The sequence below is a fragment of the Fundulus heteroclitus genome, chromosome 6 (genome assembly GCF_011125445.2).
Source record: "Fundulus heteroclitus isolate FHET01 chromosome 6, MU-UCD_Fhet_4.1, whole genome shotgun sequence".
NCBI classification, from domain to species: Eukaryota; Metazoa; Chordata; class Actinopteri; order Cyprinodontiformes; family Fundulidae; genus Fundulus; species Fundulus heteroclitus.
Window position 1 is genome coordinate 32,038,404 of NC_046366.1, and position 27,096 is coordinate 32,065,499.

At 41.2% G+C, this 27,096-nt stretch overlaps 1 protein-coding gene across 2 annotated transcripts in view; it reads left to right on the forward strand.

Moving 5' to 3' along the window:
- Positions 1-3,371: 3,371 nt before the first annotated feature.
- LOC105915959 (zinc finger E-box-binding homeobox 1) overlaps positions 3,372-27,096 on the forward strand; it is an 85,196-nt gene continuing 61,471 nt past the window's right edge. Inside the window, exon 1 of one of the 2 annotated variants that reach the window (XM_012850247.3) lies at positions 3,372-3,449. In XM_012850247.3, coding sequence (XP_012705701.2) covers positions 3,392-3,449 — 58 coding nt within the window. In that variant the 5' untranslated portion in view covers positions 3,372-3,391. Of the gene's footprint in view, positions 3,450-10,457; positions 10,986-27,096 lie in introns of those variants that run through there. The other variant, XM_012850248.3, reaches the window with a different exon arrangement.

Below are 27,096 nucleotides of genomic sequence, written 5' to 3' on the forward strand. Positions count from 1 at the left end.
AGGATTTGATTTCAATTGATTTTGTAAAATGCCTTGAGATGATGTGTTGTGAATTGGAACGATATAAATAAAACTGAATTGAACTGGAAACCGTTTTTAATTAATATATTCTGTCTGCTGCAAAAAATATTTGAATCGATGAGGTTTTAATTGTTTCGTGTTGGTCAGGGGCTTATCTTCGTAAACTCTTACCTAACGTGAGACAAAAGAAGCTGAAGAAGAGCCAAAGAAACTGGGATTTAGCCTGGGGGCTCGGCTCTTCCTCCGACAACAACCCTCTTACTGTAGTACGCTGTCTGACCTTTCATTGAGGAGGACTTTTCTGCATAAATAAGAATGAAATCACTAAAAAGAAGAGAAAAGCCTCTTGAGCCCAGAAGCTATTCGTGTCAATACCAAAATTAGCATTGAATAATGGCATCCGTTTCCCCTTTCACTTTGCAGGCAGCAGGACAGCAGCGGCCTGTAGAGATGTTGTGATGTAGCAGGGGGGCGGGGGGGGGGGGGGGGGGGGGGGGGGGGGGGGGGGGACTCTATAGCGCTTCATATCCTGCCAGGGAGAGATTCAATTAAAGCATTACTGATGTGGAGAAGGGTTGAGTTGCTTGTTGTTTGGTGGTGGGGGGGCTTAGTTTGACCTGATGAACAGGTTGGCACCAGAATGAAGCTGTGGTAGCTGCAGAGTGACGTCGGAGCATAACCCTTTTGTCTTAATAATATAAACGGCAAAAAGGATTTGTTCAGAGTTTGGGGCTCAAACATTAGAGGTTTTCTCCACTCATAGAGTAAAAGTGTACATGAACACGCATTAAAAAAAGATTAGATTTTGCGTGGAAGCATAGATGAGTCAAAAATCTTATTACTGCTGCAGTTTAGAAAAGACGTGTCACTCACAAGCCGACATTGTTTTTCTTTTGATTTATACTGTTATGCACTCAGTTGATCTGTTATGAAGCTATTTTATGATTAACTATAAACAGAGCAACAAGACAACACGTTACAGATTGCCTCATTAGACCGGAATGATCGCAGGTGAGGACTTTTAGAGATAAGTTGCACGCTGTTGCAACATCACGGACGAAGCACTCTGTTTTCCTCCGTCATGAAACCCAAGTAACCCATTTCATGTTTCACTGCTGTCAGGCTAAAAAGCACGGAGCATCTTTTAACAATCCCTTTCTCTCTGTTCTCCTGCTGAACCCATCTGCCCTCCGCACAAATGCCGGGACATCCAGAAGAGCTTGGCAGGCTAAAGAGACGTGTGGTTCTCCTTTAGCACCTAGTATATGTCTTAACCAGGAACCTGATCCTCTGCAGGTACAAGAATAGCTCTGCCAGAACCTTTGTGGCGTGAAAATGATTTCATGATCTCCTTATTTATTTATGTTTTTGCATGTTTGTCACATTTAAGCCTTTCAGAACGTCAAACTGATTTAAATATTAGTCAAAGTCAACAGAAGTAAACACAAAATGCAGCTTTTAAATGAATGTTTTCATTATTATGGGAAAAAAAGAATCCAAACCCTGTGTGAAAAAGTGATTGGCGGCGCCCCCTATTAAAACATAACTTAACTGTGGTGTAGCCCACCTTCTCCAGCCACGCCCAGGCCTGATTACTGGCACACCTGTTCTCAGTGAAGGAATGACTTACTTCACCACTACAAGCACTTTGCGTTGTCCCTGTACTGAATTGTGCTATATAAATAAATTTGCCTTGCCTTGCCTTCACCAAGTGCGGTACACCAAAACACCCGCAAAAGCTTGAGGTCATGGAACAAATGAGAAAGTAACTGAGATCCGTTGTTCTGAAAAGGGTTACAAGAGCATTTCTGCAGCTCTGGAGTCCCAGAGCTGCAGAAATGAGAGCGATTTTCCACAAATGGAGAAAACATGGAGCAATGGTGAAGCTTCCCAGGAGTGGCCAAAATTGATATTACCCCAAGAGTGCCTCGAGACTCCTCCACATCCTGATGATCCCCAAGACTTTGGGGAAAATATTCTGCGGACAGACGAGACAAAAGTCTGACCTTTGAGGAGGTGTGTGTCCCGTTACACCTGGCGTGAAAGTAACGCTGCATTTCAGAAAAATAACTTCATGCAAACAGTAAAATATGGTGGTGGTAATGTGGTGGTCTGGGGTTTGTTTTACTGCTGCGTGAACTGGAAGACTCGCTGTGAGAAACGGAACCATGAATTCTGCTTGTGTAGAAAAACATCCAACTTGGGTTCTTCTGTGGGGCAATGATCCAAAACGCAACAGCCGCCTCTGAATGGCTGAAGAAAGAACACAATGAAGACTTTGGAGTGGCCTAGTCAAAGTTCTGACCTGAATCTTATTGAGATGCTGTGGCATGACCTTAAAAATGCTGTTCATAATGGAAACGCCCTAATGTGGCTGAATTACAACAATTCTGCAGATATGAGTGGGCCAAAAAGAAGGGGGCAGAGACAGAGAGATATCTATCTATCTATCTATCTATCTATCTATCTATCTATCTATCTATCTATCTATCTATCTATCTATCTATCTATCTATCTATCTATCTATCTATCTATCTATCTATCTATCTATCTATCTATCTATCTATCTATCTATCTATCTATCTATCTATCTATCTATCTAGATATAGAGATAGATAGATAGATAGATAGATAGATAGATTGTTAGAGCAGTCACAAATGTCATCGTTAATGTCAAAATGATCTGTTTGATGAATGACAGAATAAAGATTGATACATTTTTAAATTGTTTGGGGAAAATGGCAAATACACTTTATGTTTACAGCTCTACAATACATTTAGTTGATTACTGCAATAATAGGTATGCAAAATATAGTCACTATGTATAAAGCAGCTTTATTACCATTTATAATAATTAAGGGTTAAATAAATTAATTATTTTCTCTTTTAATTACAATTTTTTTATTTTTTATTTCAGCAACTTTCTCCAATCCCGAGTAACTTTTTGTAGTAAAGTGGCTGAGTTTGATATTGACTCTTTAGTAGGTAACATATAGGTAACACTTATCTTGATTTTTGACCGTTTTTTTTTTCTTTTTCAATATTGTTGAAAAAAAAAGTTATTTAAAAGTTATTATTGTTTATCCACCTTTCAGGGACCACCTTTGGTCCCGGAAGGTTTGGCACCGGGCTGAGCCCAGCAGAACCGCCCTGAGGAAACCCACCCGTGTGCGGCCAGCAGGAGGGGCCATGTGGAGGTGTTCGGAGGAGCCGTAAAAAGCTGCTGGTGTGTCGCAAACCAGGTGTTTCTCGCTAAGCTGGGGGAAGGGATGAGAGCGAGGTGAGGAAGGGTGAGGAGGAGGGAGGCGGGGGGAGGGAGGGAGGGAGGTGACTCGCCGAACGGCTGCGCTTCAGACCCAGCGAGAGGATCATGGCGGATGGCCCCAGGTGTAAGCGCAGAAAACAGGCGAACCCGAAGAGGAGCAGCGGTAAGTCCAAACTCCTCTCACCCCGCCTCAGGGCGAAACGGGACGGGCTTTTGCCGCTCGGTAAAGTCCTCCCGGACACTTTTAGGAGCGAGTTGAAGCTGATTTGGGGGACTTTTTTTTTTATTTATTTTTTTCTGACGGGGCGTATGAGTGCGGCAGCGTACCGTTATACCTGGCTGTCTCCTGGCCGCTCTCCGCCTGGCGGTGCGCTGGGGCCGCCTGGCCGTTAGAGAACCGTTATCCGCCCGTTAGAATAACGCTTCGCTCCCAGATGGATCCTCCACTTTCCCTTCACTTTTTATCCCCCCCCTCCCTCCCCACACAAACACAACCATCTTTGCTCCCGGTGCTCCTTTATTTATTTATTTCAGCACTTTCTCGCCGAGCAGCAACACTTGAGGTTTTTTTTTTTTCGCGTTAACAACGTGGCCCGCTGCTGCAGTTTTTACTTTTAGTTTTTTTTCTATTTATTTTATTTAGGGGCGAGGTTGTTGCGGGGTTGGTAGTTGCAATGCTAGCTCGGAGCCACCTTTATGGGCCGGGACCGAGCCTGCCTGCTCCGGTCCTCCCGTCGTTCACCATAAGTCAACTTCTCCCCGTGTTGCTTTCATGGCCGCATGGTGGACAGGAGAAAAGCAGCGAGTTTTGGTGTTGTGTTCAGTGTTCGGTGCTGCTGTGGGATTGTTGATTAGAGCGCGTCTTCGCCACAACTCCGGCAGCAACACATGTCGGCTTTGTTGAGGTAAGAGTTGAAATGATAAAAAAGAAGCTGCTGTTTTTAAACAGTCGACATTTTCTCCCCACGTTTTATGCTCTGTGCACCTGCGGAACAGCAAGGAAAGCTGGCGGGGGTTTGGCCTCTTTAAAACCATTCAAGAAAGTTTATTTCAGCGAATGCATACAAAAAGAAGAAGGTTTCACCTGTCTTTGTGTTTATATATATATATATATATAAATGTATATATAATCCTCTGTGCACACAGGGTTTGGCTGTTACTGCTACATGACAGGATGCTGTGAAATACTCATGATATCACACATTTAATCTGACAACACACCCCTAGAAGCTGTGTTGCAACTGTTATCATTGTACTCGTGTGCGTTTTTTCATGTTCCTTTTGCATTGAAAGCTCACACATGTTCCCTGCACGCCTTTCCGTTAAAGTCTACATAGTCTACACTGCTATCAAATATGTAGTTTGTACAGTACGACCCCCCCCACCCCCCCACCCCTCCCAGTATGGTCGCACAGGTGCATCTCAGTAAACTAGAATATCATTAAAACTTTATTCGTTTCATTTAATTCAATTTTTTAAAAGGTGAAACTCATATATTATACAGGTATTACTCACAAATAGATTAATAGCGAGAATAAATTTCTGGACATTTTGATGACACAGTTTTACAGCTCGTTAAACAGCCCACAATTGGAATATTACGTAAGACCAATAGAACAAGTTTTTTTTTTTTCATGTTGTTTTGTTTTGGAGTATCTCAGTTAGTCGGAACATTATCAGGACGTTAATTTATTTTACTAATACAGTTCAAACATTCACACCCCTTTTTTATATGTTCATCACGCTCAGCATGATATAATTCCATCGTTTTATTTTTGTCCATTTTGATGCTTGTAGCTAATAAGGACCCATGTTTTAGTTTCTCAGAAAACACAATGTTACGTAAGATCAATAAAACAAGCCTTTTTTTTTAGACAGAAACGTTGTGTTGCGTGCATTTTAGTGTCAACGCAACCAACGGGAAGACTGCTGACTTGACAGTTGTCCAGCAGACTGTCATTGACACTGATAAGGAGGGGTAGGCCACAAAAGGTCATTGCTAAAGAAACTGGCTGTACTCGGCCTGCTTCTTCCAAGGATTAGCGGAAAGTTGAGTGGAAGGAAAACATGTGGCAAGAGAAAGGCGCACAAGACACCAGAGATGGGCAGTTATCGCACCAGTTGTTGCTATCGTGGAAAATAAGTTAAAATGTGAATATTTCTGAATTACCGTGACCATGATACACTCTACCTGTTTGATCAAGCTCCAAAACCTCCAAACTGTCAGTTTGGTTGGGATTGTTATGTTTGCTGTTAGGTTTATCCTTTTTCCAATTGGGGTTTCACAAGAGCACCTAATAAATTATTATATTTGAAAATATAATTGAATCCCTCTGCTGTAACGAAGCAGGCTATCGTTATCACAATACTTGCCAGATATCGTGATGTTTTCGTGCATCCAGCATTAAAATGTGAACTGGTATGACAATTAAAAAAATCCTTGGATCCTTGAATATGATCCTGATAGCATTTTCTTTCCCATTCCTAAAATATACGGTAGACAAAAAAAAAATGTTGGGCTAGGAATAAAGTAACATTTTCATTTTATTTGGAAAACCAATGTCTCCCAGTCTGATCGAAGAGTAGAGAAGCACCGAATCACAACTGCATGAGGCCAGCAGACCCGTCTCCCAGGAAATCTTTGCGCTTTCATCTGGTGACAAGCTTTAAGCAGATGCTGATTTCATTTTCCAGCAGAACTTGGCACCTGACCGCACACCGCCAAAAGGACCAATATCTGCTTTAATGATCATGCTATCACTGCGCGGGATCGACTTGCAAAACCCTCTGATTCTAAACTGCACGGAGAATCAATGATTTATTGTTGAGGGGGAGACAATCCACACCAGAGCCAACAATGCCGATGAGTTGAAGGCCAGGATTAAATCCGCCATGGGCTCATTAACGTTAAGGTTTCTGCTGGGCTACAGGCTGATCTCCTCCATGCCACGCCACATGGACGCAGTAATTGATGCAAAAGGAGCCCCAACCAATTATTAGGTGTTTATTCAGTAACGTATGTGGATATTCTCTTCGGCAGACTGACATTTCTGTTTAAAATTGTTTTTTTTTTCTCTGGTATTAATGTAATTAGTCTGAGATACATAGTTTTAGGTTTTCATCAGAATTAACAGAGTGAAACACTTGAAATATATCACTGTGAGTAATGAAGCTATATGATGTATCTCTTTTAGGGCTGGACGATAATTCAATAACGATATATATCGATCGATAGACGTATATCGATGATAGAAAAAAAGGGTCAATAAAAAGTTCAATAGAATAAAAGTTTTCCTCCCTTATGCATTTTAGCCGTGTAGTAAATATTACTGGGTTCATTCACCCCCACACCTTCAAAATAAAAAAAACAAAATGCAACAAGCCACTTTATAGCCATATTAAAAGCACCATGTTTAAGGATGCCCAAATGATCAGAACGCACGTAACAAAAAATGTGTTATTGTTATTATTTGGGAGTATGAATGAAGTGGAGGCCACAAGCTAGGTGTGCAGATACAGCGCAATGCGTAGAGAAAGATAACTTCTTCTATAGTTCATCTTAAAATGAAGCGTTGAAGAAAACTTCTTCTAAATAAATAAATTTGTGCGTGTGAATACATTTTGATTTATTGATTGAAATTACATCTTTTTATTTTAATTTTTGACAAAGGAAATGTTTAAACGTCTTTATTGTGTGTGTGTTACATTACACAATTGTGTAATTATCAGACCGTCATGACATTTTTCATCTTGTGGACCCCCTGGCGGCAGCCCGCGCTCCCCTGGGGGCACCACACTCTGGGGGCACCACACTCTGGGAATCCTAGTGGGTTGTGGAAGATGGCCGTTCACACTGAGCCTGGTTCTGGTTCCGCTGGCGGTTTCCTCCTGTTAAAAGAGACTTTTTCCTCCCCACTGTCGCTAAGCTTGCTCGTTGTGAATTGACTTTGCAAAGTGCTTTGAGATGACGTGTTGTGAATGCTGCTGTATAAAAAAGCTGAATTGAATTGCATTATGATGTTCTATGAAAACATAGCTCTACATTTTTGTTGTAAATGACACAAAACAACTTTAAGTGACACGTTTGATCATTTGGAGAACAGCTGTATTGGCACAGCTTCTGCTGTACGTATGAAGGGTATTGCTGATGCTATTGCCATTTTGGAAAGGTAGATTTGAGAATATTTCTTGCCCTGTAGCTGCTGTCTGCCTTTTTATTTCTCCATGTTATTCCGTAGTTCTCCTCATCTTGTCCCCCCTCCATTTTTTCCTTCTTCTAACCAACTAAACCTAATTTTTTTTTACTTTCTTCCTGTAGCTGTCTCTGACTATATATCAGTATTTTTACCTACTTTTCCTTGTAATGAATCTTTTATTATGATATTATTCATTCTAAGAATAAAAATATGCACCTGTATGCAACACATGGCAATCTATCTGAAGCACACTCCTAGCTCTTGACTTTAGGGATCAACTTCATGTTTAATGCTGGCCACGCCCACCTCAGTGTGATGTCACCTCAGTTGGGTCATGTTGAGTCATGTTTCGGCAGTGACGGGTTTAGACCTTTATTGGTGGTGGTGGTGGTGGTGGTGGGGGGGGGGATGGGGTAGAGAGGACCCAGACTGTCTCAGGGGTTCCCCAAACTATGAGAGAGTATTGTTTTTCTCAAACAATCTTTTCTAATTGCTTCTAAACGTTAAATACACACAGAGGTGATTTCTGTATATGTAATTTGCAGGTTATTAACAATGTAACAAAACCAAATAAAATCTAAAACACAACTTGCTGTGTGTATATAACATGTTCTGTGGTTTCATCTTCCCCACAGTGGTCACAGTTCCCTGTATTGTGCTTTTGTAGTTTAAAATGTGGATCATTAATTATAAGTCCTGTATGTCCAAGTCTTCTTCTTGTTGTTGGTCTTTTCTCCTTTCTGCTCCTTCTCCGAGTTCTCATTTCTGCTGCTGCCGTTTTGATTCTATAAAACCTGCTTTTTATTCCCCATTTCACCTTTTCTGCCATTCTTTCTTCAGTTTTTGGTTGATGTGACTGCTTCATGAAACACTTTTATGCACTGTAACGTTCTTCCTCAAGGTGGGTGGATTGCAACCCTACGTCTTACATAGTGCCACCTACTGGACAGGAGTGTCCTGATGTCAGTCTTCTGGTGTCCGCAGTTTGATATCAGGGGGGCCCAGTGCCCCTCAGCCCCCCTCTGGCTCCTTTCCTGGGCTTTGGGTAGACTAAGAGTAGAATAAAGACGTTTACTTTAAATCGTGGTCTGCCACAGCAGGTATGAAACATCCCCTTTAGCTGGTACAAAGGTGGTTATTGTTGGTTTTAAATTTGGCATAGCTTACAACTCAGATTGGTACCAGAGAACGTCAGATATGAAAAAATCAAATCTGCATGTGTAGAAAATCACAGAGGCACGTGTCAAGCGTCTCTTAGTGTTAAAGAAGAGGTTAAATGCTTGGTACGTCTCATTTTACTTGATTTACCGCAGCGGGTAGCCACAGACTTGTCACCACAATGCTCAGGTTAAAAAAAAAAAAAAAAAAAGCAACAACCTAAAACCACTCTCTTACTAAAGTTTAAAGTCCTTTAAAAAAAAGGAGCGAGAGAACCTGTATCGGCTTCCATTTTCTCTTGCCTTATGAAGCACAGAGTAATAATGTGGCAAGCCACGCCCCGTCTTCCCACTGTTGCTGTGCACCATTGGTCAGCTGGCTGAAAGAAGGCTTCCACACTTTTCTTGTGCATAGAGCAAAGATGAATTTGGCTGTTTGGTAGCATCGGTTATATGGAAACTAAAGACGTGATGCCTATCAACCTTTTTTAAAAGGAGATAGCTACAAGTTTAACTAGTAGGTGACGAACTCGCCCACTCTCATTCCCACCTTCAGTTGAACCTTTGGTTAGCATTAGTGAACGTTTAACTTAGCTGTCCAGACGGAAAGCAGCAGCCTCCGCATGGCTTCTGAGCCCCGTTGCGTCCTTAAGCATCCAACGCTCAAAAGTTTGACCGACCCCCCCCCTCCCCCCCCCTCGTTTTGTTTCTTTTTTAGTCCGCTTGAATCTGGGTGAAGCCGTTTCTTAGCGCTATCACGTATCTACAAAAACATCCGGCAACGCTAACCCTAACCCTACTATTCGTATTGGTGCAGAATCCTTTCATGTTGACGTTGGCATCGTCACCAGAAGTAAATATTTATATATTTTGGACCCGTTAAAATGTATAAAACAATTATCTTTATACCATTTACCATTCAGTAAAATTAATACCTGTACTTTTTTTCTTCACCTCTCTAGATGTTCTGTGAATGTAATATTTTATTTTTAAATTATCATTTTGCTGAAAAGGTTTTCGCTTTAACCTTTTAAGGTTACCAACTACATGTTAGCAAGCTACGAGCTCAAATTGTTTTAAATAAAAATAATCATATTGCTGGGCTGGACGATAATTCATTAACAATATATATGGATCGATAGACGTATATCGATGATCGAAAAACAGATCAATAAAAAGTTCAATAGAACAGTTTTCCTTCTTTTTGCGTTTTAGCCTATCATATAGTCATATAGTTAATACTACAGTCGTTACATCCTCCCAACCAATCACAGACCCAGAGAACGCTCCGTCACTAAGCTCCGCCCCCTTCAAAGAGTTCAGAGAGCACGCGTACATTTCTCTTTTTAAAAAACTTGTATCTTTGGTAAAAAGTTGGTTAAATAAAGGGTTGAGTTTGAATTCAGTCTTTGTGTGTTCTTTATCTAAAAATAGGTCATTAAGCAACAGCATAAAATGGCCAGGGCTGCACTTAAAATATAAGTTTTGTTTACGTTGACTATTATCGATATTGATCAATATGATTTCTACTTTATCAATATGTTTTTTTTCTTATATCGTCCAGCCCTATCATGTTCAAATGTGTGAGGGAAGCTCATAATACAATGAAACGGTGTTTTTTTTTTTTAAACCCCGCATAGTTATCGGCTCATGCTTTGTCCCAATGTATCTGACTTCAAGCCCATTCTGTAATTTCAAACGTCAGGAAAGCCGGATTTTGTCTTTTCTAAACGATTGAAGAAAGATTACCACAGCAGATAAATACCGAATTTGTTTCCGCTTTGAGCTGAATAAAATCCCGACTAAAACAACCCCGGAATGTGTGTTTCTGGGTCGGATTGTTCCTCTGACGAAGTGGAAGCTTCCGAAACGGGATTTAACCGCGGATGGGCGTAATAACTTTAAATTTAGGCAACCTTTCTGAGACAGAGCGTCTGATTGGACGGTTCCCTACCTGTCCTCTCCGCCTCGTCTCTCGCCCCAGCCAATAATAAAACCCCATAAATAGAAACGCTCGGTTATTATAAAGCGTTATATGAGTGTGAGCGTGTGTGTGTGTTTGAGCCGAGGGGCTGGAAAGCACCTTTTTTTTTTTTCTTCTTCTTCTTCTCTCTCCTGCTGACGCCACCACGGTGACTGTGCGTCTGTACAGGAGCCATCATCATCACCACCACCACCATCATCATCATCATGTTTACCTGAACGCGGATAGCGGGGCGGACAAATGGCCTAGAAATAAACACAATTAACACCTGCGGCTCTCCGGATCCTCTCGCCCTTTTCTTCCCGAAGGCTCCGCGTTTCTCGACGAGCCGGGATTAGCGATCCAAATGTCCGCCTGTGCAGGTAGAGAGCTGGGTTTTTTATTTATTTTATATATATATTTTTTGGGTAGTTTTTTCTATCTCTCTCTCTCTCTGCCGTGTGCCATGCCTGCTGCCTCGCTTGGATGCTCGCCTCCCTCTGTTCTCGCGGGATTTATCGCATTTCTGACCCACTTGTGCATGCTTTATCTCTTCTTTTATGTGCCTCGTTCTGTGTGGACCGATTGCCCCGTTTGGTCGAGTGCACCCCACGCTCTCCGTGTCAATCTGTGCACGCTGCGTGTGTGTGTGTGCGCGCGCTGTGGAAAACGAGCGGTGTGTATTGTAAGGTGGTTATTTCACCGTAATACCCCAACACAGCGGTGCAAAAAATAGCAGATCTATCAAAGATCTGCTGTCTATCTGCGGTGCTGCGAGCATTCGTTATGCAATTCCCTTTAGCTGGGGGGGGTAATGGCGGTCAGTGCCGTCACTGCAGTGAAGGTGGGGTTTTTTCTCTCTCCTGGACTGGAGACAGCCAGGTACGGCAAGGTGATGCAACACCTATCAAGGTGTATTTCAACCGGTCTTTACTGGGTTGTACCGCCGCTAAAAGCGACGCTTCTCGGTGTGAATCGTTTCCTCCGGTTGGTTTCGTTTGTTTTCTTGTCAAACAAGCGCAAACGAAGCTCATTGTGGAGGCAGAGGAACGCCGAGGCGCGCAATCAAGATGGCAAAAAGGTGTCCGGAGCGTGGTTGCGCAGCGCAACGTCCGCCTCCTCCCCCCTTTGCGTTTCAGACGCGCGTCTGTCTTGGTTTGATCACAAGCGCCTCTTTGATTTTCATTAGCCTGTGCTAATGGTACCAAGACCCCCTGCCAGTCACCTCCATAATTAGGCAAACAGCTGCTGATACCAGCCAGAACATCTCAGAAGCTGCAGTTTAAGAAAAAAAAAAAAAAAAGCTTTGATCTATTTACAAAACAGTTCACACGCTCAGTTCACTTTAAGTGATTACCACATTAAATTAAGATGCCTAAATATTCAAAGGTTGTTGAGCTCTGTTGAAAAGTCTTTTAGAAGACGGCCGCTGTGCTTCTATTAAATTAGAAACTTGAAGTGGCTGATAATAACATCTGTTATTAAAAAAACGTAAGGCTGGAATGAATCATTATTTTGGTTATCGGTATTTCCCCCATTGGTCACTTAGTAGACTTAATCCACCCTTGTTGTCTGTCCTCAGTCAGTACCGCTACTTCTTACTGCACCTTTCAAGGTGGCACAGGTGTCCAGTCTCTATGTCACCATGTAATCACAATAAAAACACAGTAAAATAAAAAAAAAATTAGTTTTAAAACAATAACTACAAGTTCTCAGCCATGATCTCCTCTAATTAAAAATCTGGCTCAACCATGGCTCAGCTATATTAGTATATATATATATATATATATATATATATATATATATATATATATATATATATATATATATATATATATATATATATATATATATATATATATATATATATATATATATGAGATAAATTTCTCTGAGTCAAATTCAGTTGCTGAGTTAAAAATAATATAGGATTTAAAAATAACCGTATTCCATACTTGTCTGCGAAGCTGATGCTGCTCATGTACACGATCACAAAGAGATATATGCCAAACGCTTCAGGCCCCGTATCAGAGGCCAACTTCAGCATAATGCTGCACAAAAATCAAAGAGATTTGTTGCAGCCTTGTAGCATACTTATCCTGTCACATAAAGGGGAAAACAAAAGCACCATTAAAGGTACACAGTAAGTCCAGTTATCAATACGTGAAACTATTGAAGGAAACACAATTTATTCTTAACTGCTTTCATTTTTGTCTGGAAACATATCAAGTTGACGAATACAAGACAGAGAAATTATTTAAATAAAACTGCCAAACTGAGACAATGTAATATTTTGCATCGTTGATTATAAGTGACCTAATTTTTAGATGTTTGCAATGGTTACTGATGTTTTGGACCTGGGTTGGGTCGGCTGGTGCCTATCTCCAGATGTTCAGCGGGCAAGAGGCAGAGCACGCCGTGGATAGATTGCCAGTCCATCGCAAAGTTTAATGCTAAAGTTTACTATTTCTTTCTATATGCCTTATAAATATAGATTTCAGATGTTTTCAGGGTGCGTACACAGCCTGCAGAAGTATGGAATTGAATTTAAGTATTTCCACAAAAAAAAATGAAAAAGTGGTATTCCAGATTTTATTCATCCATGTTTTTTTGCATAGTGCTGTATTCAGACTGGCCTGTATTGAAACATGTCTCTACACATTTCCTATTCATCATGAGCCAGTTGACGATGAATTTTAGTACTTATACTTAGTTTTAGAAAAATGTTGTTGGAGTCTGGTGAAGGATGAATTTGTTTGAAATGTTATCACTCCAAGTATCAACCATGGAACCTCTCTGTTTGCTGTGTCATTTCAGACTTTGTGTTGAAATTATCCGTTTTAAGTGTAGTTATGGCTGATCCTGCTTTGCTGAAACTTTGCTCCTGGAAAGGTGAAAAGTTTGATAAGATCTTCTTATGCTTTTAGTTTAATAATCCAGTTTGACTGCCTCTGAAAGCAACATTTAAATGGTGGCAAATTGTTAAACTTTAGGTTTGATGGATAAAAATGATTTAATCTTATCATATATCAGGTTCCTATGTCAGGATGAAAGGTTTTCACTTTGAAAGTAAATAACAGGTTCACATGATGTGGCTTTGTCGTCAAACTTAGAAATTAAGATTTTGGGCAAACATTATTTGATTTTCAAGCTTCGAAATAGATGCAAAACTTAGAAACGTGCATGTCTCCGGCTGAGGTGATAGTTTTGCTGTTTATTCTTGTTTTTTGACTTTTATGGTCTTTGATTGAGGCAGTGTAAGTAAGTACCGGTATAATAAACAATTTGGCTTTCAGTAGGACCTCATTTGTCTTAATTCCTCTGTTGGTAACCAGAAAATGAATCTTGGACACACCTGCTGATGCTTCATCTGGGCGAAGGCGTGGCATCGACCAGCAAACTTCGCGGTCATGTTTGGACATGACCAAAAGAGCGTTGTTATCAAAACGGACAAATAAAATCGAGTTAAAATGTTAACCATTTGCCTCTAAAATACAGACTGGTACATACAGTTAGTTACGGATGAAAACAGTTTTGCTTTAGCTGCTTGTGTCTTACAGGAAGTTGCCAACATGGTCAATTCTACATCGGACGAAAACAAGGCATAATGCTGAAAACTTAAGCTACTAGAGAAAGCTTTTCCAGTTGATTCGGTGTTTGGTGTTCTAAGTTTCTGTAAAACGTTACAGAACGGCGTTAAACACGTTATTACCGGGTTTTCTAACTGAGAGGGATGAAAAAGAAGCTCTGATTCATAACTGTCTCTTGGAAACAGCGCCATAAAGAAGAATCTATTTAGTAAATAGATTTTATCGGTTTATTTCCTGTTGCCACGTTTCTGATTCTATGATAGAAAATAAGGTTTCTGTGATTGCATAAAAAACCTTTATGGATTTTGTGTCATCTCAGTGAGGATTTTAGATTTAGCTGTGAACAGTTATACTTTAGCGAGCCACTACAAACTCATTAGTCGACGGTTTTCCACCAGTGCAGAGCTTACAGATTGTCAGAGATGTCGGCGTGTTGTAATTAGGCTAAACATTGACGGCTGGCTCTGTGTCGGCTCGTTTTAGCCGTTAGCGCTCTGTGGCGCCAGCCTGAGGGCAAACAGGTGAGAAATGGAAATGTTAACAATAGACGCTGCTTATTGGTTTGCTGTGTGTTTATTTGTTCTTTGGTGGCCCTAGTGGCCTTTATTTGACAAGTGCCAGGTCAGGATTTGAACCTGTGGTTTTTCTGCCCCTACGCTGCACCCACCGGCAATATTTTTAAATCTGTGCTTTAATACCGTTGTTTTCAGTATTTCACCAAGTGCTGTCCTTAAAGAGTCGGCTCATAAGGGAATGGGACATAAGTGTCACTTATCCTGACCAGCTGACATTAATCTGAATTTAGGAAAATGAACTTGCTGCAGTGCTTTTCAAACATAATCGACCCAAAGTGGAATCTCACACAAAAGACCTCCGGAAACCCTCGTTTTCACCCGTTTCTACAGATTAATACCGTCTCCCCCTCGTTGCAACACTGAGTTGAAACAGACGGCGTTGTTCCATCAGCACAACGGAAACCGACCGCCTGCAGTTCTGCTGGAAATGAAAGGTGTTGACCTTCGTCCCGACGCCGCGGTCACGGCTTCATTATCCGGCGCCTTCAAAGCGGCCCGCGCTTCTATGTCCACGGATGCGTGCTCGCCGTGCTGTAACGCTGCAATTTAGGGAGCGGAGGAATGCAGCCTGGTGTTAACATACCTTTACAGGATAAACAGAGCGGCCGCCTCCCAGCCTGCAGCGGCTCGCTGCTGGGAGTCAGCAACAACTCTGCCCACAGGAAGTGAAAACTTTACTCAGTGGATCTGTTGTTGTTGGTGTTTGTGTTCCCGGTTTTAGTCCTGGAGTTCATGCTGTCCTGTTTTCACAAAGCACAGTTTTTGATCTGTAAGAGCTTTTTGCAGCTGTGGGTCTGTTTCTTTTTTCAGGAGCCTTTTCAGTGATTGCTTTTATCCATCAGCGCACCAAAAATCTTGTTTTAAACTGATTCTGTATCAGTAAAACCTTCTTCAGTTTGCTGTTTGACTGGTAAACCTTTCTCAATATATTTCCTTTGTCCTGCTCCTCAAGCTGTAGAGCACCATTAAGGGATTCATATATCATGCTGGGAAGCTTTCTACCTTCTACCTGAACAGTTCACCATTATTAGAACACCGTCCGCGAAGAAGTCAAAGCGACTCTTTTCTGTGTGCGAATGTGCTGCAGTCTGCCCGAGGTTCTCCAGGTCCAGCTGTTCTGCTCTGCAAAGCAGTCATGTGAGCGTCCGGCCTCCAAGGGAACGCTGAGCATGTTTGCTGCTAACATGATTTGCCGTAGACACGATTCACCTCAGTGCTCTGATGAGCAAATGCAGTTATCTGACTTGTTATTGTGGCAGCATGCTGGATATTTCTCCCTCCATGCTTCCCAAAACCAATGGATCTAAATGGTTATATATATATATATATATATATATATATATATATATATATATATATATATATATATATATATATATATATATTTTCTTTCCTCCAGGAGTGTTATGTTAGCATTTAATGATGCATATTTGTTTAAAGTTTGCAAAAGTGGTTTGTAACCGATTCCTAACCTGTGATTGTTCTCCTGATGCCGGAGAGCCCGGCGCTGCATGTTTCCTGTGAGCAAACGGGCCGCTGGAATGACAAAGCACTACAGGATGTCTCCCCCCCAAGTCAGCGGTGACCCCGCCCCTTTGCCTTTTATGGGCCAGAGGGGGCGGGGCCTCAGGGCCAGCGACGCTGTTGATGGGACTAATTGAGGAGTGTGTGTGTTGTGGATTTGAGCGTGGATGTGGGAAGCTGCTACTTTCCTTTAGGCTTTGCATAACAACACAAGCTCCTGGTTTGGATTTCCATGCATTAACACGTAACCACTGAGGTAAGAAAGCTCAGCATTTACGGCGCTGCTGTTGTCAGTCTGTTAGATAAAACCAGCGTAGACCCTGATAAGGGCAGATCAGCAGGTTCAAGCCACATTAAGGAAATTATGATGGTTTTCTACCTTGTATTGTGTTTATCTAGTTTCTATATAAGCATTTATTATTTTATCTGCTGCGTGTTTTTAGCTAAACTTTGTCTGATGAAAAGGGCAAACGTGTTCATACCCCTAAAACATATTTGTGTGTCAGAGCAACACAATGTATCGATGCTCTGGTATGACATGGGAGGAAAATGCAACAAAGTGTTAAACATTTATACAGTAAACATGTAAAAGGGGATTTTTTTTAACGTCTTCAGACTTTGACTAGGCCTTTCTGACCCATTGTTAGATGGAAAACATTCGGTTGTTGCTCTGGATGTATTGTTTGGGATGTAGTTCTGATGGAAAGCGAACCTTCGTCTCTCGTCTTATGCAACCTCTAAGTCTTGTAGTTTTTCTTAATTGCAGAAGCATGATGTTGCTATCACCATGTGTCACTGTAGGGATGGTCTAATTAAGGCGATGGTCAGAGAGAACGTAGGGCCACAAAGTTAAAGATTGGTGGCTCTCGACCAGTGCACTTTGTTTGCATTGTCCAAATGGGACTTGTTGTCTCTCACCAATAGAGGCCATATTTAGAGTACAAGTAATTGTCCTGTCAATAGATTCCCCCCCTTAAGTTGTTGATCTCTGCAGCTCCTCCAGAGTTAGCAAGGGCTTACAGGCTACTTCTCTGATTAATTGGGCTGGATGATATAAAAAGTAAGCATATTGATAAAGATAAGATAAGATAAGATAGTCTTTATTGATCTCACAATGGAGAAATTCACTCGTCACATCGGCTCATACAAGAAGGTGCAGAGTAGGGAAGGTGCATTCAGTTATATACAGTGAATCTTCATATCTACAATGGATCAAAAGAATACCAAAAAAAAATACAAAAAAGGAAATAGGAATGTAAATGTCTCATTTACATTCTTAGTGGTCTATATATATATATATATATATATATATATATATATATATATATATATATATATATCTATATACTTAAATATATACATATATCTATGCGCCTACTTACATACGCACCTACGCGTATATACATGCATATACATTGTATACATTTGTACATACATACATGTGTACTGACTTATGTTCAGGTGGTGATAGCAGCAGAAGTCACTACATCAGGATTATTGCACGGGTTGTAGGACAGTGTATTAAATAGATTATTGCACCTTGGTTATTGCACATTAATTATTATAGTTATGGTCACAGTTGCAATTACAGTGCAGCATTGTAAAATCTGATAGCAAAACAGAAACCATATTGATTGATATGGATAATTATCAAAACACATTTTGAGTGCAGCCCTGGCCATTTTAGGTTGTTGCTTAATGACCAATTTTTAGATAAAGAACACTGAATTTAAACTCAACTCTTCATTCAACCAACTTTTTACCAAAACTGCAAGTTTTAAAAAGAAAGAAAGTGTGCTCTCTGAACTCTTTAAAGGGGGCGGAGGTTGGTGACAGAGCGTTCCTGGGTCTGTGTTTGTGATTGGATGGGAGGATGTAATGACTAGAATTAACCTACATGATTGGCTAGAATGCAACAGGAAGGAGAACTGTTCCATTGAACTTTTCGTTGAGCCTCTTTGTTCTATTGACACATGTCTATTGTTTATATTGTTAATGAATCATCGTTCAGCCCTAGTCCTGGCTAAGTTAGTCAGTTCAGTGGACGGCCATGTTTTGGTTGGGTTGCTTCGAAGGAAGAATTGCACAGTGCTTTTTGAAAAGCTTGAGTTACCGTTTTATAACCTAACTCTCGTTAAGCTTCTCTCCAACGTTCTCTGCTGTGTTCTTTAGTCTTCATGAGGCTGTTTGGTCACTAATGTTCTCTTACACACCTCAGAGGCCTCCACAGAACAGCTGGATTTAGCCTGAACCTAAACTGAGACACACAGTTTACCATATAGCAGACTTCTGCACAATACATTCTGAAGTAAAGTACCTGAATTGAAATACACACTACACTTTTTCTAATGTATGTGGAAAATCACCTTTTAATTTCCTTTCACGTCACAAATTTGCCCTAGCTTCAATAAATTACATTGAAGCTAGTGGTTGCACATGATGTAAAAAAAGCTCAAGGAGTGTGAATACTTTTGCGAGGCACTGTATGCTCTAAACTAAATGTTCAGAACGATGCGTCGATCAGGACACAGATACCCAAACCGTTTCCCCAGCGCAGACGTGTTGGCTGCTGTGCAGGTGTGACTTGTCGGTGCTGCTTGCGAACGCTCAGCGTCAGGCTTATTTTTAGTCAAGGTGAAAGGGAAATGGTGCGCTGCCCTCTGATTTAAAACGAAACCGAGAGCAACTAATTGTGTCGCTCTGTCTGAGCTTAGCTGACTCTGGTTCTCTTTAAATATATATAAAACTCTTTTTTTAAAAGAAATAGAATATTGTTCATCATTAGGGCCTGTTTATACACTTTGAAGGTAATTTAGGAATAAATCATTTATTAAAACAAAAACAAGTAAACACAGGTGCAACCTGAAGGTGTGGAACCTACTATGTGAAATTCAAGTCTGAAGCCTCAAGTCAAAAATAAAAAAAATCCTCCTGTAAAGACTTTAAATGCAGAGATGCAGCCTTAAACCAAACCGAATGTGGAACCAGAACTGAAGTCTGTGTCTCAGCTCATTCAAACGAAGACCCCGCTTCTCATTCAAGCACCTGAATATTCATGTGTTTCAGAAGCTCCCAGCTACAAGTTCCACCTCAGCCGCTGTTGAGAGGCGGCGCTCTGAAAGCCACCTTGTGGTGAAGCGGCTCCGTGCATCTCTGAATATATTCATATATCAGTTTGAAAGTGAAATGAGCGCAGGCATTAAGTCGTACCTCTGGATCTGTGTGGCGGACGTGTCGGCGCAGGCCAGTGTTTGCTAGAAGAAAGAGTCCCATTAAAGTTGCTACAAGTGAGAAAAAGGAGACAACACACACACACACTGAGCCGGTGGGAAACTTTTCTGCCTCTCCTCTGGTGGCGGGGAAATCTGCATACCCCTGCGAGCCCCATTCTCTGCTTTTCTTCAGCCCGAGAGGCGAAGTGGATCAGAAGGCGAGCTCAGAGCCGCCGCCTGCCTCCGAGCGCAGCATCCAGGCGGAGTGGAGGGGGCGCTGTTACAGCAGGAATCCCCTGAAGTGGACCTCAGCCGTGTGGGAAAGACGGCGATGCACTTCCATTTGGGTTTAAAACAGATCTCCAAGGCAAAACAGCAGCAACAATAACACAGAAAGCCCAGCAGGGCTGGAACACAACTTTAAAACATATTTTTAGCTTCTAAGGAGGTATAAAACCCTTGAGTAAAACATATCCCAGTTCCAGGACATCTACACAAAAAAACTTTTGGTTAAAGCTCCAAAAAAATAATTATTTCTACTTCTGGAAAAATAACATAACAGACTTTTTACAGTAGAATAATGGTTACGTTTTTTTAATGCAACACCTTGACCTAAGCAAAAAGTGATTGTTAAAGTATTAAAATGAAATTCTAGTCCTTAAGGAGTAACATAAACAAACTGACGTTAACTGGTTCATCCCACCCGGTCCACCAGAAGAAGAAAAACAGTGACTGTGCTTATTTATATGGAAAACACAGTTTTTTCATGTGAAGAAGTTATTTCTGACTAAACAACAAAGTGAAAATGCAGCGTTGCTTTCCTGGGGAGAATTCCCATTATTTGTTCTCTTATACTCCTCCTCTTCTCAGTAGAGTAGTAGTAAACCACTGTTTTCACCCCCTATGAGGCTGCTGTGAAAACTGTATAACTTCAGGCGTTTCACAGACATGCTGCTCATAGCGAGCTAACCTCTTGCTGGGATTACTCTAACCTGATTAATCTTCTAGTCAGGAGCTGTATGTTGTTCAAAACGTTGCCGCACACCTTCTGACAAGAACTAGTTGCTCCGATCACCCGTGCTGATTTCTCTACATCGGCCTCCTGTTCATTCCAGGATCTAGTTTGATGTTTCATTGCTGGATTTTAAGAGTCTTCATGGTATGGCAGCTCTATATTTGTCTTAACTGAGGGACCCTGGAACTCCATCCAGAGCTTTAAGGATCCACAAATGAATGAATTTTAGACACTGCAACTTTTGCAACCTGTGTTTGCACATGAGAGCTACACAGATTATTACAAGACTCGACTTCTATTCTCTGGCCTTTAGTTCCAGTTGAGCAGAATAATTTGGGTTTTATTGTGCTATTTGCCATACAATTTTTTTATTTTATTTCACGTGGTGGTGTTTTATTGTTCCTTGTTTAATTAACTGTTTAAGCTACTGAGGATTTCTTGGTGAACTGGTGTTATTTCAAATGGGCTTTACGGCTTCAAAATCAACTGACTTGACCAGCTGTGCATTTCCAGGCCACAATTGTCTGCTTTTCATGAGTAGATTCAATTTTCAATTCAATTATATTTATTTATAAAATGCCAATTCATGAGACACGTCATCTCAAGGCACTTTCCAAAGTCAAATTCAATCAAATCCTCCAGGTTGGTCAGAAAGTTTCCTCTCTAAGGAAACCCAGCAGGTTGCATCAAGTCTCTCCAAGCAGCATTCACTCCTCCTGAAAGAGCGTAGAGCCACAGTGGACAGTCGTCTGCATTGCTGATGGCTTTGCAGCAATCCCTCATACTGAGCATGCATGAAGCGACAGTGGAGAGGAAAACTCCCCTTTAACAGGGAAGAGAACCTCCAGCAGAACCAGAACCAGGCTCAGTGTGAACGCTCATCTGCCTCGACCCACTTGGGGTTAGAGAAGACAGAGCAGAGACACAGAAAGCACAGAATCTGACATTGTCTTCCTTGTAGGGCCGGGTAAAATATTGAGATTTCCTTAAAAGGTATATAAGACAAGACTATATTGTTTATATTGGGACGGCCTATGTTGCGTTACAATTATACTTTTATGTATTCCAGTTGGTTATTTTTCAGCCATTTCTCATATCTGTCTACAGCTGTTTGTTAAAATTTTTATCTTTGAGATTTTTTAGATGAAGCTTTGATTCAGATGCCTTTTTATAATTACTTCCTAAAAAAAAGAAAAACATAGAGATAAACATGATATATATATATTCAGCCTAAAAGTATTAAGATATTATTTTTGCTCCATATCGCCCAGCCCTACTTCCTGGTCACCAACGGAAGAGTTAGTGAGGTGTCCTTCAGCCAGCTAGGCAGCAGTTTACAGTAACAGGTCGGGGAGGTATTTTTGTTCTTCAAGTCTGACTCTTCTGTATGTTTGGGTGCATCTAAGCTGCCAGCTATGAAGCGTATCATGCATTAATCTGATTGGATGAAGAAAGACACAACAAGCATTGATTTGCCACTGGGGGAATCTTTAAGTAACCAATAAAAGACCAGCATGAAGTCACATGGAAGACAAAAGCAGTAAAAGGTACATACGCACTCATTTGTCCAGTGCCCCATGGCGTTTAAACGTTAAAATTAGGAGGCCTACGCAGAAAATAACCACAAATAAACGCAAAAATGGAGTGGGGATGCTGAAACATCAAGTCAGACACATATATGAGAGAAAAGGTGTGATAATTACTTTTTATTTTGTTATTTATATTTACTGTCTACACTATTTTCCAGCATCTTTGTTTGGGGTGGCACCATACCCTATTGACAAGCTGCCCAATGTGAACATTATAACGTCTAAGCAGTTGTGAAAGGGTAACTTTTTAAATTTTAATGCCGGTAACTAACTGGTGCTTTTATTTTAATCTCATGAAGTTTCAATAATTACATAACTGCAAAATTAATTTGTTTAGTTTTTTATGCAAAAAGCTTTTTTAAAAAAACATTTTGAGGCATTAAAGAACCTGCAATCTAATGAAAAAGTTCTAGGGACATTTCTAATCTTAACATTTAAGGGATATTAAGAATAATATTTTGGATGTGTCTGGATCAAAAAGGGACCCAAAGGGTAAATAATGTTGCAATCAAGACAGAAAAGACTGATTCCTTTATTTTTATTTGGAGAAAATTTTTTTTAAATCCTTTATAGGATTTTATTGATTACGAAGCTAGGTATGGAAAATATTTAGCCTGAACTAAAGGACTCATGTTTGCACCAAGCAGGACAGATTTTTGTACAGGAATCAAACCGTTTCTGTTTCATTATCGCGACCAAAATAAGGATGAGCTCAACAGAACAATGTAACGTCGACGGTAGGATGGGAGGGGGGGGGGGGGCTTCCGAGCAGGGCCGCTGCTCTCAGGAGACATTAATCATGGGAGATGGACAGGTGGGTTAGGAGGGGCCTGACTCGCTAAAGACACTCCAGAGACCGCAGAGGGACCGGCGGCAGCAGGACAGGTGGGAGTGGAGGAGCAGAGAATTAGATTACAGGCACAGCAGAATGATTTACTCGGCCCCCTTTTTATGCTGCTCTCCATTTAGGGATTTTGTTTTGTAATTGAAGCAGAAAATGAAAGTGGACACTGTTTGTTGCCGTTTGGATGTGCCTGCTATTATTTTAATGTGTCTGCTTGTGTCTGGATCCCTTTTTGTCACACCCAACTGATGTCATCCCTGTTTTATGTCAGGGTTTGATGTTCAGGAAACGACCAGTTTTATTTACATCTTTAAATTCACAGTGTCTTTTCTCTGTTACTGGTTCCCATTAAGAACTGATGCACGATGGGCTCGTTGCGCTTGTTTCCATGCCGTTTCATCAGTGTGGTAGCTCTTTATTCAGGTTACATTTGGATGGCACTTGCCCGCTGTTGGCGCTTCGCCTTTTGGATCGTTTCACGCAGATTTCTGTGTCCTGACTGGTTGTGTTTTTGCGGACACCTCAGCTTTGTCCTGCTGTTTTCCTCCAACAGCAGACAGAGAGAGATTCAATCCCCAGTTCTTCTTCTTCTACCGAGTTACTAAAATCCACATGCTATATCACATGTAAGGATGTTTCTTCTTCTATCTCATTACACTGACTAATTGATTTATTGGGTTTAGAGATGTAACCAATGAGAGAAGAGCAGCTGAGTTTGGTTCACAGATTTTGTCAAGCCCTGACCTGCCGGCTCAGATTTGATTTGGTTCTGATGTTTCTTTAAGAACTTAAATAACAACAAGGTTCTTACTGTCTGGTGAATTTATAAATATTAAAGGAGCTGTCCTACCCTAATGTCTACCCTGTGCTTCCCTACCTACTCTGCTGTCCCACTGCTTTGCATTTCCCTCTATTAATGTCCGGTCTCCCCTGTCAGCCCTGACAGAACCTGACCAGTGCCCAGGTTCTGCCTTATTATTATTATTATTATTATTATTATTATTATTATTATTATTATTATTATTATTATTATTATTAAGTGCACTGTTGTATTCTCATTTATAGGTTGCTTTGGATAAAAGCATATACCAAATAAACATAAACATCAACATAGAGATTGGGCTGGTCTAACAATTAAATATTTACCGTAAGATAAAACAATGATTTCTAAAAAGGAAAAAAAAAAGAAAAAGCATAAACATACAGCGTTATCTCTCTGGATCAATATGAATGAAATACTGCAGGTTCTAGGACAGCGGCAACAGAATACAACCCAATTAAAAGCTTTTTGTTATGACTCTGTCTTCTGTGTTTTTTGCACTTTGTCTGTTGTTTTTTGGGCCAGCTGGCTGTTACGGCATTGAAACAACTTAGTTAAGGTATATTAGTGATTAACGCTACTTTACATCCTAAAACATTTTGGCTCTACGTTAAACACAGGTGTCACCAATGGATGGTCCTCACCAGGTGTCATTTATTGCAGTTCTTTGCGGTATTTGATACAGTGATATTACGGTAAAGCTGTATTTGTCATATGTTGTGCAGCCCTGTCTGTAATCCAGTTCATTAATAATGTTCTAGGTTCCTTTTGCATTTGAAGATGAAGGTGTTGTCGCTGTGCTTCCGCCTACCACCCAGCAGGATTCATGGAGAGGGAACAGTGAATTTGATTAGCCTTAGATAGGAGCTCTGGATGCTTTCTCTGTCTCTTCTCCATCCAGTGCACTCCCAGCTTGATTTATGGGCCTTGTTACCTCGAACACGACTTCAAATTAAAGGAGGCCCAAGGAGGTGCTTCCACACAAAATATGCAGATCCATCTAAATCCCCCGAACAGTCGATATAGATTTGTTTGTTGATGCTAAAGACAATTAGCCTCGGCGCTTTCCAAAGCATAGAAGCCAGTTTGCGGCGGAGTGAAAGGGAGAGCTGGAAGAATGGGAGTGTTATTGAATTACAGGTGATGGCTGCTAATTGGGCCCTCCAGAGATGCCGCATGTCCTCCGTGTGAGCGTGTGTGTTGGGCTCTGGGGATGCAGACTCGATGAAGCTGTTAGGCTAAAGTGCGGGGGCCCCAGCGTGCTCCCTGAGTGCTTTGCTTCAGAGGCCGTCCTCTCTCCACGGAGCAGCGCTAATGGATGCCACCCAGCGCCGATGAATTGCACCCAGCCTATGGACTGATGAAGCGGAGCCGCTGTAATTGATGCGGCCCGCCGGCTGTGAAGAGTGCTCGGCCGTGGACGAGCTGCAGGTATGAAGCGACACGTCAGAACCAAAGCTGTGGCTGCAGCCATTGTCCCACCTTGCTGTGGTTCACGGCAGCAGCGTCATGGTTAAACAGGGCGGGCTTGTTAGCTTGGTACACGAGTCGCAGTCTGACAGTGAAGTGGAAAATTTACACTGGTTTGAGATGTTGTACAAACAAATATGGATTTGCTCTCTACTCTCTTGCCATTTCTAAATCTGCACATATTAGATAATTTTATAACTGGATGAACACACTCTGTGCAGTTGGTTGTGTCGCTTCCTGTATATTTTACCAGCCGTTTTATATGATCCAGACAATTAGCATTTTTTCCGTCCTCCAAACATGTAATGAATCGGAATATATGGACCCAGAATTCGAACCAGATAAATGCAGGTATGATTTAAGAAGGTTTATTATCAGGACAGGTTGTGTGTTGGAACCGGGATGACAGACTGGCAGGTATGTTAACCGGGCAGGCTTAATAAACAGACAGGGGTCAGGCAATCTCAGAAAGTTCAGAAACGGATCCGGGTCAGGCAACAAAGGCAGGCAATCCGAACACGGAGGAACAACAGGTTATACATATAAAATTACCAGGTTATATCTGACCGATGGATCGTTCTCAGACGGTTTGTTGCATAAGGTTTTGGTTCGTTTGGATTTTTTCTCTGTCTGAAATGGAACCAGAACAAGTTAGAACTTAACAAAGTCATGAACTCATTTGGACCAAAGGAAACAAACTGTACCCGGTGTCCGAAATCAACTTCCTGATTCACTGGCCAAGTTGTCAGGTAGACGTAAAAATCAACCGGCCAAGCATATTTTTTACCGGGCAAAGTAAGACTGATTGACTCCTGCTAAATATCTCCACCTAATCCCGCGCTACGTAATTAGCCTAGCTAGCCTAGCCTAGCTAAACGCTAGTTGTTAGCAAACAGACGTGATGTAGTTGCTGTAGTTCTCGCATCACATGTGAGAGTGTTTGCGTACGTTTGTTGACATGCGAGCTGTCAGTAGAGGAACATAAAGAAGCATCCACCCAAATGATGACTGAAAAACACGACTTCTTTGGTGCAAACATTTACTCGCCATGTGGCAGCTAGCCCTCTGAAATTTAGTCGCCAAACGGAAAATTTACTCGCATTTGGCGTCTGGTGAGTGTTAGTTTTAGACCCTGACAGGACCTGTGTGAAAGTGACCTCAGTTGAACTTGTTCTCTGCTCTTTCTGATACTCGACAAGCTGCTAGTATAAAAAGGCAATTTCTAATAAATTATTAAGCTTCAGTAACATGTATTTTAGAGGAATTAAACTAATGTTATCTTATCTTATTTTTGATTAATGTGGATAGTTATTCTCTGTTGTGAATGAATGTTCACAAATACAGTTGTGATTGTGCTGTTGTAATAGAAGAATTAATTTCTACATAGCTCCATTGGGGATGCAAACTGTGCAGGGCTCTGTAAATAACGTTTTGCTTTACAAAACCTAGAAGAGAGGAGAAAGTAGGAAGATATACATAATTTAGGAAGCACCACCACATACCTTAAAACTGAAATAAGTAATTGATTTTCTGATCAATTGCAACTCGCAGATAGTATAATATATTCCCCCTATTTAAAGGTAAACAAATCATACAAGTAACAAATCCTGATCTTCACAAAACACAAGTTTATGCGTCATAAAATTACCAGTTTATTTCCAGTGCTTCCTCTCACCAGCGTTTGTCATCGCCCTGTCTGGTTATCGTCTCTGGGTCGCATGCCTTGTTACTGCTGAGCTCTCAGTGTTCAGGTTAAAGTCTCCAGAGCTGCCATTCAGGCTGCCGCCGTGATCCTGGGCTGCTGTTGATCAAAGCACTTTGCGCATCAGGGCTGCTGCTGTTGCAGCAGCGGGAC